General features: G+C 45.9%; 1 protein-coding gene across 3 annotated transcripts in view; it reads right to left on the bottom strand.

The window, feature by feature from the left end:
- Positions 1-11,883, bottom strand: part of PLA2R1 (phospholipase A2 receptor 1) — a 72,773-nt gene extending 60,890 nt beyond the window's left edge. The window contains exons 1-3 of one of the 3 annotated variants that reach the window (XM_075001352.1): positions 11,709-11,883; positions 6,256-6,639; positions 2,021-2,188 (exon numbers count right to left, since the gene is read on the bottom strand). In XM_075001352.1, the coding sequence (XP_074857453.1) occupies positions 2,021-2,188; positions 6,256-6,639; positions 11,709-11,874 (718 nt within the window). In that variant the 5' untranslated portion in view covers positions 11,875-11,883. Of the gene's footprint in view, positions 1-2,020; positions 2,189-6,255; positions 6,640-11,223; positions 11,563-11,704 lie in introns of those variants that run through there. The other 2 variants (XM_075001355.1, XM_075001354.1) reach the window with 2 other exon arrangements.
- Positions 11,884-12,472: the final 589 nt, after the last annotated feature.

Genomic DNA, 12,472 nt, shown 5'->3' with positions numbered 1-12,472 from the left:
AGATTTGCTGATTTTTTCCCCATTATAAAACCCTGTCTGCAGTTCCTGGGCTTATAACTTTGCTGAACTCTAAAGCTTTGGGCTATAATTTTCCACAGTGTGTCTCAGGCACAATTTTGAGTTAAAATAGTTCAGATATTTACAAGAACATGGGTAGGGATAAATATGTTGTTTTATCCATGTTAGCAAATTCTGGAGACCTTTTCTTTCAAAAAGTTGTGGTGTTCACAAGCTTTTGGCAGGAAGTGATCTCTGGTGTAAATGCTGTCCTTGTGGGAAATTTGGCTGAGTTATATGCCTTTGAAAAATTAGTTTGCAGCTGCTCAGAAGAGACTTCTTAGATTTTAACAACTGAACTTGCTGAAGATCCAACTCACACTGGTCATACTCCAGCCCAGGACTGAACAAGATTTTCCCTGCAACTGCAGCTCTGGGCTGTGTCAGATTTGTATCTAGGAACCTGAATGGAGAAAACATGAAGACTTGCACTCTTCTGGCTCTCAAGGCTAACCTCTCCTTGCTGTGCCTAGGCACCATGGACGAAGATGCCTGACTGAAATACAGAGAGAACAGGAATCAAAACTGGGGCCAGGGGAGAAAAAGGGACAACGGGACAGAAAATCAGCAGCTGGATGGGAGGGAAACTGGAAGTTCAGGTTGTGGGGAGGGGAATGTGACTACTCAGGAAAGGAGGGTGAGACTGGGGGGAGCCAGTAGGTAGAGGAAGACTGAAATCAAGGTGAGGTGAATCTGAGGGGGGAGAAATTGGGACTGACTAGGTGAAGAGATTGGGAGAGACTGTAATTGGAGAAGGAACCAAAGGAGGGAGAACAGAACCAGGAAGGATGATAAACATTTGCATGAGAGGGGACTAGAGTCCTTGAGGGGATAGTGGGGGAGAGAAATCAGATGAAAAACTGGGAGCAGGGACACTTGGTTTAGGTGGGAAAGGAGACTGGGAATAAGGAACTGGGGGGAGAAAAAGAAAAATGGGAATAGTTGAGTAAGGTGGCTGAAACTGGGGAGTGGGTAGGGTTGGACTGGGAGATCAGAGGGTAAGACAAGGATTTCCTGGGCAAGGAGACCACGACTGGGATGAAAAGCCTGAATGCAGTAGAATCTGGGACAACTTAATTGAGGAGACTGGACCAGGGATGAAGAGAGAGGAGTAGAGAAGAAACAGAAGTGGGCCAGGCTGGAGATATGGGGCAGAAGGGGATCACACTCATGAGGAATGAGCAGAAGGGTTTATATCTACTACAGAAGAGTCCCCTCTAAGGCTTGGAATGGAACAAGATCCTTGAATTTCACCATTCCCTTGGCGTCAACAAATATCCATGAAACTCACTGGCATAGCGTCCCATAGCATAAGACAACCTGCTACTGCAACCAGTTACTCTGTGAGCTTAAGTGGCAAGGTTCTACTGATGGGTCTAAAGGTCCCAAGCCTCCTGATGCTGTCTGTAATGATGTCTATGTATACAGTTTGTTTGTTTTTAAATGCTTATGCACACATTAAATTAAAAACACAAAGTGCTACAATAAAGCACTCAAAAGTTAGGAATTCCTGGAACCTTAAACATATCAGCTAATGTTTATTATTGATTTAAATATTTCAGGTTGAAATACTGAGTCAGCTGAAGGCAGTGTGTGGACCAAAAGAAGCTTAAAAGGTGTGCTGTAGTCAAAAACAGCAGAGGCCCTGTAAAGAATGAATCATCATCCACCCACATGCTGTAGAAAAATTCTCCACAGATCATCTGGACAGGTGGGCTGGTAGAAGGGCATAGATACAGCCAGGGGACATTCCTTGTATTCCTATTTTGCTCTAGGGACCTGAATTTGGGTCTCAGAAATATGCATAAAGGATTATGATAATGTCTATAATTATTTTAAGAAATATCCGTGCTTACAGGATGGCAATGATCTCGCTATTCATAAGACAGCCAGCTCTCCTTGAAACAGTGTATATCTCAAGCAAACTTTTATTTACAGAACAGAGAAGAAAGGCAGTACATACCAGCATTTGGGCAATATCCCCATTTTTCATCTCGTTCATACTGACTTGTTGTGGCACACCAGTAAAATTCCCTGCTCTCTCTGGTGCATTCATAGTACCATTTCTTCTTATATTTAAATGGAAAAATACAAGGGAAACCAAGAGAATTTCCCAACAGGGTATATGTTTCTACACAAATAAAATAAAAGGAATAAATCACATGTTAAAGGAAAACCTGTGTCAGTCAAACACTAGTTAGTTTTCTACTTATACATCATACCACAACAATGCTGTTATTAAAACCTCAGCAGCTTATATCAGCTGAAGCTTATTTTTTAAAGTTCCAGTAAGCCTAGGACTTTCAGGCAATTTTTCAAAGCCCTGGCTCTAATTTACTACTATACAAATGTACATGCAAAAGTAATTATACATACAAAATCTAGATTTATGACGAACTGCACATAAAAAAGTCCATTAGCACAACACATGCAATTGCCTGAGCTGCATGCACAAATGCAAGTTTAGCTCATCCAAATCCTTTCAGATACACTTTCAAGACCAGGGCTTTGAACATTCCATCCTTACGTCTATGTATTCAATACCAAACAAGCAACTTAAGAAGAATTTTCTGGATTTTTTTCTGTTTTTGAATTTTCCTGTTTATTCCTCCCTTCTGTAGTTCCTTGCAACTAGAATTTTAACGTGTATCTTTTGCCAAAGGGAAAAAAAAATCTTTTACAATGTGAATGACAACAGACTGACTTTGAGGAAGTGTACCCAGTTCTATCTGAATTCAATAGATCCGTGTTGTCCAATATGCTTGTCATTCACCCCATGTGGTAAACTGGACACCATAGTGCGGTGACATGCGGCTCCTTAGTGCTGCACACATAGAATGCACACGCTGCACATGCACCCCACCAGTTGGTGGGACAAGCGTGTGGTGCCAGTGACGGTGGCTCCTCCTGCGACTCTGGCCTGGAGCCATAGGGCTCCTGCGACGCCGGATATAGCTGCGGCTCCAGCCCCCGGGGCCCTGTGTGGCTCCAGCCCCAGCCCAGCAGCTGCAGTCGGGGAGATGGCTCTGGTGAGTCACCGGCAGTTTGTGTGGGGACAGTGTTTTGAGTGGGGGGGGTGGGGTGGCGATCCTTAAGCTTCTACTGGACACCACTACAATAGATCTTTGATTAATAGCATCACAAAATAGCTGGATATTTTCCTACTAAACTTTCATTAACAAAATATAGAAAGCAATACATCTGAAAGCTGCAAAGAAGCTTTGCCTCCCTAAATAATGTATTAACTTCACTGCATTGCCCTTCAGTAAAGGGGAAGTTTTTAAGCACTGCGATTAAGTTTTAGGATGAAACTAATGTTTGTGAAAGGTGCTGAACTGATAGACAGGAGAGCAAAGTCCTCTGTCTGCAGATCAGGCACAGCCAACACAGAGTTGGTTTTCCACAGCTGACAGCTGTCTGCCCCAGTAAGGGTGGGAGAGCAGTTTATTCACTAATGAATCTCTTTACAAGTCCGGCAAAGTTAATGGACATTGTGATAAACATGAAAGATGGCTAAATTATTTGCATGGACATTATACAGTAAACTCTTTCATATCTGGCAGCCCCAGGACCGGGAAGTTGCTGGATATTCAGATATACTGGATAATAGTGAGATAAACACCTAGCAATGCATAACACTAAAGAAAAACAAGATTAGCTATTAATAAACAAACAAATGTATGTGGAGTACTTTATTTGACAAACAGTAGTAGTATTGTACACTGTAAATTTATACTGTATTTGCTGTATTTATTTTCACTATATTGTGCTTATGGAAAACTTAACTAAAACTTACTTATGGTTATAATACCATTTATTTGAGAGCTCCGGGTAACAGGATGCTGGATATGAAAGAGTTTACTGTATATACCTCAGTCTACTTGATTACTAACTTGCTAACAGTCCTGAATGATTTTTTTTTCATATCAGCAGGAACCCACAGTAGCCAATCACCAGTACTTAACCAATGCAGGAGTCACCATTATGGAAGATTTGTCCCCACAGTGCTCTGATCAGCAGTGTGGCTAAGAACACCAAGAAGGTAAGAGAATTCAAATGGAGAAAAATTAAAAAAGGAAGTAGGATAAATTAAGGTCGCAGCTCTGAAGCGAAGAGAGAGAAAGAAGGAAGCAGTGACTGCTGACAAGATACAGACCCTCCTTTCCCAGATGCTGGAGTACAGGGAAGATCTACCCAAATCTTGAGAAGATCTAAGCTTAAGTTATTATTTATTTTGGCCTATTTGTTGTTTTAACCCCTTCCTCTCTGACTGCTATGCTTCTAAAGGTGAATAAGGCAGGCTGTACCTCCCTGCTCTGGCTCCCTAGGGACCGCAATGGTCTCAACCAAGGGATTTGGCTGGACCAGGGGAGGTTAATGTCCCCACTCCTGTCCACCACCAACTCACTCTACAGCTCTCCAGCCGTGGCTCACCACCACAGCCAGCCCCCCGTCACAGCCCCAGCGCTCTGATCCTGCAAGAGGCTGCTGGCGGAAACCCAGTGCTTAGGTGCCACTGCCCCGCTGGTGGCGGAGGAGGTGTGCCAGAGCTCCGGCACCCCATTGGGGGCCTGCTGGGGGAAACCATCACTCTGGCCCCAGTGCCCTCTATGGGGCTGCACGGGGATGCCACCTCCAGCCCAACATTGCTGCCCCACTTGGGGCTGCCAGCTGGTTGCCTGCCTGCCCTGGCTCTCTGGTCCAGAACATACCTCATCCTGCCAGATGAGGAATGCTGCTGGCTGAGAGAATGTCAGTTTTTGGAGGCATAACCTGTACTATTTTGCTTTGATAAAGCTGTTCTAATTCACTGGATTTTTGCACCTTCCATAGCTCCCAAAGGGACGTCTGTAACAGGGGCCAGAGGCTACTTGAACCAGATGAGGAGCATGGTTGGTAAACTAAGGTGCTGGAATCTGGAGAAACAGCCTAAGATTAGGGAGAACTATGGGAGAGACAGGTGGATGCTGGCCCTGTCGCTTGAAAGGGCTCCTCATGGAGAGACTCAGTGAAGGGCCAGATGTATATCTTGACCCTCCTCCTGCCCACCATGCAACCCTGTCCCGGCCTGCCCTTACTCTGCCACCACTATACCCTCCTCTCCAAGCCTCTGCATTTCAGTGCCTCTGGTCCAACCTCTCTCCACCTTTTCCTGCCCCTCCCCACTCCCAGAGCCTCTAAACACCATCAAACGGCTATTTCAGAGCAGTCAGGAGCAGTGGTCCCTCTAATTCTTCCCATCTACGGGCAGAATAAATTTTGTTATGTGCATCAAGGCACGACGGAATGTGCCCCACCAACAGAAACACACGTTGCTGGCTGTGGGAGCTTTGCTAATCAGCTTGGCGGCACACCTGAATCTCTCCTAGGTAGACACCCAAATGCTCAGCTCACTGGTTCAGAGGCTCAGGGTGGGGAGTTGGTTAGTGGGGTTATCTGGTGGGTGAGAGGCACTGAAGCGGAGAGGGGAGTAAAGTGAGGAGGTTGGCTGCCAGTGGGCACTTAACACCTGCTAATTTTCTTGATAAGGGCTTCAGCCTTGGATCACCTATGTTATACCTAGAGTTGCCAAAAGTCCCGCAATCCACAGGACAGACCCGAATTTCCATGACAACTCCTGCGTTCCACATTAATGCAAAAATGTCCAGCAGAACATTTTTGCATCAATAGGGGACGTCACATCAGTCATGGAAATTCTCCACCAGCCGGGATTCCTACAGCTAGGGCATGTCCCGGCTAAACATTCTGACAACCTGGCAATCCTAGCTGTATCTTTATATTCTGACCCAGGTGCTAAGAGAGGTAAATATGGAGCCCATGTGAGAAGGAAGACAGAAGAAACCTCTCCTGACAATTGTGTGCACATATTTTGTGTCTGAGGTTAACTGTGTCCTCTCAAAACATAAATGCATGGCACTGAAATGGAGGGGGCAGGGAATGATGGGATCATTAAAGAATCTGAAAATCAGTACCAGACTCATCGTACTTCATCCCTTTTTTTTTAAATTAAATTAATCTAATTACTTGTACTTTGAGGATTTTTAAAAATCAAAGGGCTGGTAATACTGGGATCCTAATTCAGCTTGTGATGGCACACAACAGTGTAAAATAAAGAACTAATGTAAAGACGCAGCCTGACACAGGAATGAAAATATATACAAAATTCTAATGGGAATGGAGACTAAGTTTTATTTTTACCTTGAAATGGACGTTCACAAAGACCGTCATCATAGGACATATACTGCTTCCACTCATGATTGCTGATCCTTTTTGCCACAATGTGTTTATCATTTTCAGCTGAGAGCTTGTATTCTGATACACCAACCAACAGCTTTCCATTACAGTTCCACCATAATGAATGCTGAGAAGAATCACATTCTGACAGGATTAATGGCTGCTCTTCATTACTGATGTTCAGTCCTAGACAAGTGCTTCTGCCTATGTTGAAAAGATGACGTTTTGATACCCATTTCCACAGCATATATTTGGAAAGTTGATTGCAGTCTTCAAGAACTAGTCTAAATGTATCTGCTTTAATGCACAGGTTGAGATGTTCACTTTGGATGATAAATATGCCTTTATCTGGAGGTGGGGAAAAAGAAGTCTGAGTTCACGATAATCTGAAAAAAGTATTACGCTATGCAGGACCAGGGCCTTAGTTTTGACCAAAATACAAAAACTGGTACTCAAAAAGAAAGAAAAAAAACATGGTTTCAAGTTGGTGGTCACATGAAAAAAATGCATTAAGCTTTCAGCCATCCTTCATCACCTAATGCAAAAAAATCCCACCCTTTTATTTAGGACTATGTCTAGTATTCCTCAACTCATTCTCACTTGCGTTTTTAAATATTCAGCATTGTGCCACTCATTTTATGTTATATAACGTGTTACCTATGTAGACCAAGACTTTCAAGAGAAATTAGTGATTTTTATGCTCAGTTGACACACGTTTACCATTCCTAAAAATCAGGAGTGTTCAATGTAACTCAAGCTGTTCACCCAAATAATAAGGCACACAAAATAATTAGTCATAAAATCTTTCCCTCAGAACATTCTCTGAATCAAAGGTAGAGCTAGAAGAGATCCCAAAACATCAACTGGTCCAGTCCACCGCACTGAGGCAGGACCAGGAAAATCCAGACCATCCCTGATAGGTGTTTGTACAAGCTGCTCTTAAAACGTCTAATGACAGGGATTTTACGACCTCCCTTGAAATTCTATTCTAACTACGATGGTAATTAAGCTCTTAAAAGATTTTCCTAAAATCTAATATAAATCTCCTTTGCTGTAGATCAAGCCCATTATTTCTTGTCTTCCCTGCAGAGGACATGAAGAACACGGACCAATTAGATGCTCTGCAAGTTTGCAAACCTCACTGAGAAGAGCTGAATCACGGCATCAGAAGGAACCTGGAGAGGTCACCTAGTCTACTCCCCTGCTCTCACAGCAGGCCTAGGTATTATTTGTCCTCCTAGGCAGATGTTTGTCTAAATTGGTCGTAAAAATCTCGACTGATGGCGATTCCACAATCTCCCTAGGGCAATTTATTTCAGTGCTTTACCATCCCGACAGGAAATTTTTCCTGAGGTCCAACCTAAACTGCTTTTGTTCCAATTTAAGCCCATTTCTTCTTGTTTTATTCTCAAAGGTTAAGGAGAACAATTTTTCTCCCTCCTCCTTGTAAGAGTTTCCAAGCATATTAACATTTGTGTCCCCACTCAAGGGCAGCAGAGCCTTCCCAAATGTGGGGGTGGGCCTGGAGGTTCTGTCCATGGCTCTACCTCTGTCTCTCCTATTCCTCCTGAGGCCCTGCCCTTGGACAAGGCAGAAGCTGGAGTGGGGCCAAGAAGCCCAGAGCACCTGTCTGGGATGCAGAGGCTCCCTGGCAGCCTCACAGATCTCCATGCCCTGGGCCGAGGCCTCAGATCCATAGCACAGCCATGGTAAGAGCCACCTGGGCAGCTGCGAATTCTTCATCTGCCCTTGGTGAGTGGCTGGGGACATGGACCAATGCTTTGTGCAGGACCCCAGCAGGTAGAGGGTCTGCAGCCCCCCACCGCTGCCTAGGCTCCGCTTCTGGTCTGGCCAGGGGAGAAGAGGTAAGTCAGGAGAGCCATGGGAAGGGATTAGGCAAGGCCAGTCCACTTTCAAAAAGTGAGAGGGGGATTCCGGCACCCGTACCAAGTCTTCTCTTTTCCAGGCTAAGCAAGCCTGATTTTTTCAAACTTCCCTCATAGGTCATGTTTTCTAGACCTTTCATCATTTTTGTTGCTCTTCTCTGGTCTTTCTCCATTTTGTTCACATCTTTTCCAGAACTGCACACCATAATCCACTGTAGGCCTAACCAATGCAGCGTAGAGTGGAAGAATTACTTCTCGCGTCTTGCTTACAATATGCCTGATCAGTGCTTTTTTTCCCCCTAGAAAAAAGGGTGCTGGAACTCAAGCCTTAAACCGCCCTGCCCCCACTGCTGGAACTTAAGCCCTAAACTCACCCCCTAGAACCACAATCCTCACCCCCTCACGCCTCCCGGCAGTTTAACCCCCACCAGCCCGAATCTGTACCTCCTGTCGCCCCCAGGCTCAACCTCTCGCTGCATTCTCCCCGCCAGGGGGATTAACATCCCACAACACAACCCCAAACTGCCCTTCCCTCAAACACTGACTCACTTTACCTATATCATACTTGTCACTTTACCTAGGAGCTCCACATGCTGGTGCTTCTTCACCAGCTGCCTGCTCTTTATAGTGGCTCCCCCCACCCTCCAACTTGCCCACATAAAACATCAGGGGCAGCTTCCAGTGCTCTGCCATGCTGAATGAAGGATTCAATTGAATTGGTTTAACGCCCGGCTGATAAACCAAGTACATTGAGTCCTTCCTTCAGCACAGCAGGGTGCTGGGAGCCGGAAGAGAGCAGTGGCGGCAGCAGCAGCAGGAGTCACATTTGGCTCCTTAAAGAGCCACATGCAGCTCGGACCTGCCCAGACGCATTTTTAAAATGGTGGTGCTAGCAAAAAAGGTGCAGAACGGTGTTCTCCATGGAACGCCGTTCGGCCAGAAAAGAAGCCCTGCTCCTGATAATTCATCCCAGAATGATGTTTGCTTCTTTTGTAATGGTGTTACAATGTTGACTCTTCTTTATTTTGTGAGCCACTGTGACCCCTAGATTCCTTACTGTAGTGCTCCTTCCCAGGTAGGCATTTTTTATTTTGCATGTATCCAGCTGATTAGCCCTTCCTCAGTGGAACGCTTTGCTTTTTTCCTGATTGAATTTCATCCTATTTACCTCAGACCATTCTTCCAATTTGTCCAGATCACTTAAAATTTTAATCCTCCCCTCTGAAGCACCCCTCCCAATTTGGTATTGACCACAAACTTTATAAGAGTATTCTACGCCAGTATCTAAATAATTGATGAGACATTGAACAGACCCAAACGAAAAACTGATCCAAGCAGGATCCCATTGGATATGCTCTTCAAGCATAAATGTTTTAAAACTGCCATTTTCCCCCCATCCACTATAGGGATACAGGCAAGCCTAGTAAAGGAAATACATACTGTGGATAAAGAAATACGCTTAGGCCATCATTCTATACAAGGAAAAAAACCCTGTCAGATTGCAAAGGGTAAAGGGCCAACATCCGATCAGTACTTTCAGTTCCTGTTTATTATGTTCAACACTGCTACAGGGCATCTTCACTTCCCGCGAAAAGCAGTTGGAAATTTCTTTTGCCGGTAATGGGTGAGTTTTACGCCTCTCACCAACTGCAGCTGGGATAGTAGCACACAGCTGCCAATAATAAGGGGAACTTCACCGATCTCTGCAAGACATTGGGGAGGACAGCTGTGGTGAGAATGTGAAAGAAGACATACTGTCTGTTCTCCAAGTATAAAAGGAGGAAACAGTCACTGAGGTGAGAGAAGGGTATCTGCATTCTCCTCCAACAAAGGGTTGGCCTTCACTGAAGAATTAACTGGGGCTCTTAGTTGGGAGTTGTCCCTAACGTGCTTCCTGTTCACACACACAAACATTTTATCTCAGTATAGTGGTGCTTTAAAACTAGGCTCTCCAGTCTGTCCTGGGGTGTATGCTAGAACCAGAATGGGAAGCTCTCCCTCAGCCTGGTAACCCACCCTCTCTGCAGTGAGGACATAGGTTAGATCACAGAGTCCTACACTCTCTTCCCATTATTATCCTCATGGCCCAGAAACCCAGATGAATTCTCCCACAATCCACTGGGAAAAAAAATCATGAAGCTGCCCACATTTGTGGTAGACTCAGCCTGGTGCAAACACCAGAACACTTAACTCTGCCGTGAACATATGCCCAAAGGCAGAGAAAAGAGGCAGGGGAAGCTATCAGAAGAATGGGTAGAAAGGCTCATTCCTCTCCCCAGAAGCAGAGGAAAGAAATCTTCAGCACCCTACCTTCTGGCAGGTAGGAGAGCCTAGGATGGAGGCATCCTTATGCTTCTCCCCAAAACTTACAATTGCTGGAGTGGGGGAAAGAAGATCTGCTCTAAAGTGGGGTTACCATATTTGAACTTTCCAAAAAGAGGACACCCCTGCAAGGGCATGTATGTGTACCAGTATATACCAACTCACATATTAATATACTGTCAAGCATTAATACCAGGGGAATTGGTAGATACTCTCAGGGGTGTCCTCTTTTTGGAAAGTTCAGTTATGGTAACCCTTCCCCAAAGTTCAGTAGAACTTCCCTCAGGAGACTGGGAGTCAGCCCCACTGCCCTCCCCACAGGCAAAGTATAGAGGTCACAGGAGCACTGGTACAGTGACAACGGGGGGTGGGTTTTCTCCAGAAGAGAAAGGAAGAGGCAGCGCGATTTCACGAGAAGAGGCGAGGGGTGTGGTTTGAACAATGGAGAACATGTCCTAGTGTAGCCAGCGAATAAGTTCATTTCCCAAACGAAAGGCGGAATGCCCTGCTGCTGCCAAAGAGTCGCCACATGTAAACGTGCTGTCAGTGGGAACGCCTCCCCCCAACAGGCTGAGGGCAGGTGCCGCTCTTTCACTTATCTGACAACTGCAGGGCAGAACAGGAAACGAAAAGAAAAGCAGCAACAACATGAAGCCCGGGGCTGTTCAAAAGCAGCTGCCCTCCGCGCTAGTTTCTCAACATAGCTGATTATTGCTTCACTTACTCAAAAAGTAGGGCACTTGGTCCTGACTCAAAGCTGTATCGTCTTCAGGCAAACTGTAGCAAACTAGCAGCATGGAACAAACCAGGAGCGGGATCTGCACACGCAGCATTTCTGCAGTGACTGCTCCTGGCAAACACTTCCCAATGGAGTCGATGGAAGAACTCCACACTTTTCAGGGAGAGGACTGTCCTGGAAGAGAAGCTGTGCCCCGCACCACAACCACTCTGACTCCTCCTCCTCCTGGACTGCTGACGGGGTAGGGACGGGCAGCCCCCCCCACCGCCACGGACAGCAACTGCTTTCTGAGCAGGAGGGAGGGACGCGTCCCACCGTGTCTGCCTGAGGGAGGGCAGTGCAGCAACCCCACCCTGTTAATCGGTGTCCTGCCTAGAGGAGGGATTGCAGCGCGCCCTCTGTCTCCAGCCCTTCCAGCAAATCCCTCCACCCCATCGTGCAGCCCGAGGGAGGAAATGGAACATACCCACCCTCCGTGCTTTTCAGCAATGTCCTGAGGAAATGGCAGAGACCTTCTGTGTCCCCCAGGCCACGGCCACATGCAGCCTGAGCCTGAGGGCGAGGAAGTGACGTGAACCCTTCTCGCCCACCCCCCCCCCACTCCCAAATGAGGTTCCCTGCCCTCCCCGCCCCCATGCTGATCTGAGGAAGGAGCAGTGCCATGCATGTCATTTGCCCCGTACTCTGTGTCTTCAGGCTCCACCCCGCAGATGCAGGGCAAAGTTGTTGGGACTTGAGTGAGGTTCTGGGGGCCTCTCTTTGGGGAGCTGATAGGGAGAGGGGGCATGTTAAACAGAGGGGGTGCTAAGCATTTGCTAAGCAATTCTGGATGTTAAGCATTTGAAAACCTGGTCCCTAAGGAGAAGAACATCCAATTAACCTGGTTGTCTCCCCTCTGCCCAGCAATGTCTTGCTTCTCCTGTGGGAACTTCTGCACTGCTCACATACCTGTATTTTCAAAAATAAAAACTGGGGTGCCACCCAGCAAACCATCATGAAATTCTGGGGTGGGGAACACCTGACTTTAAATGACAACTCCTTTCTCTGTTAATTTGTATGTAAACAGAGTATGTATCATCAAGTCATAGATTTAAAATATTAAACAAATACCTTATAAAACTGGCAATCTCCTAATTCAAAGTGGGTTTACTTCCTTCTCCTCCCCCTTATTATTTACATTTTCCTCCATAATTAGGTGCTTATTCAGTCTCTTTTAGGCCCACATTTTTGGAAA

Source organism: Carettochelys insculpta, chromosome 8 (genome assembly GCF_033958435.1).
Source record: "Carettochelys insculpta isolate YL-2023 chromosome 8, ASM3395843v1, whole genome shotgun sequence".
NCBI lineage: Eukaryota > Metazoa > Chordata > Testudines > Carettochelyidae > Carettochelys > Carettochelys insculpta.
The sequence above is the reverse complement of the archived record's forward strand: the minus strand, read 5'-3'. Positions and strand labels throughout refer to the sequence as shown.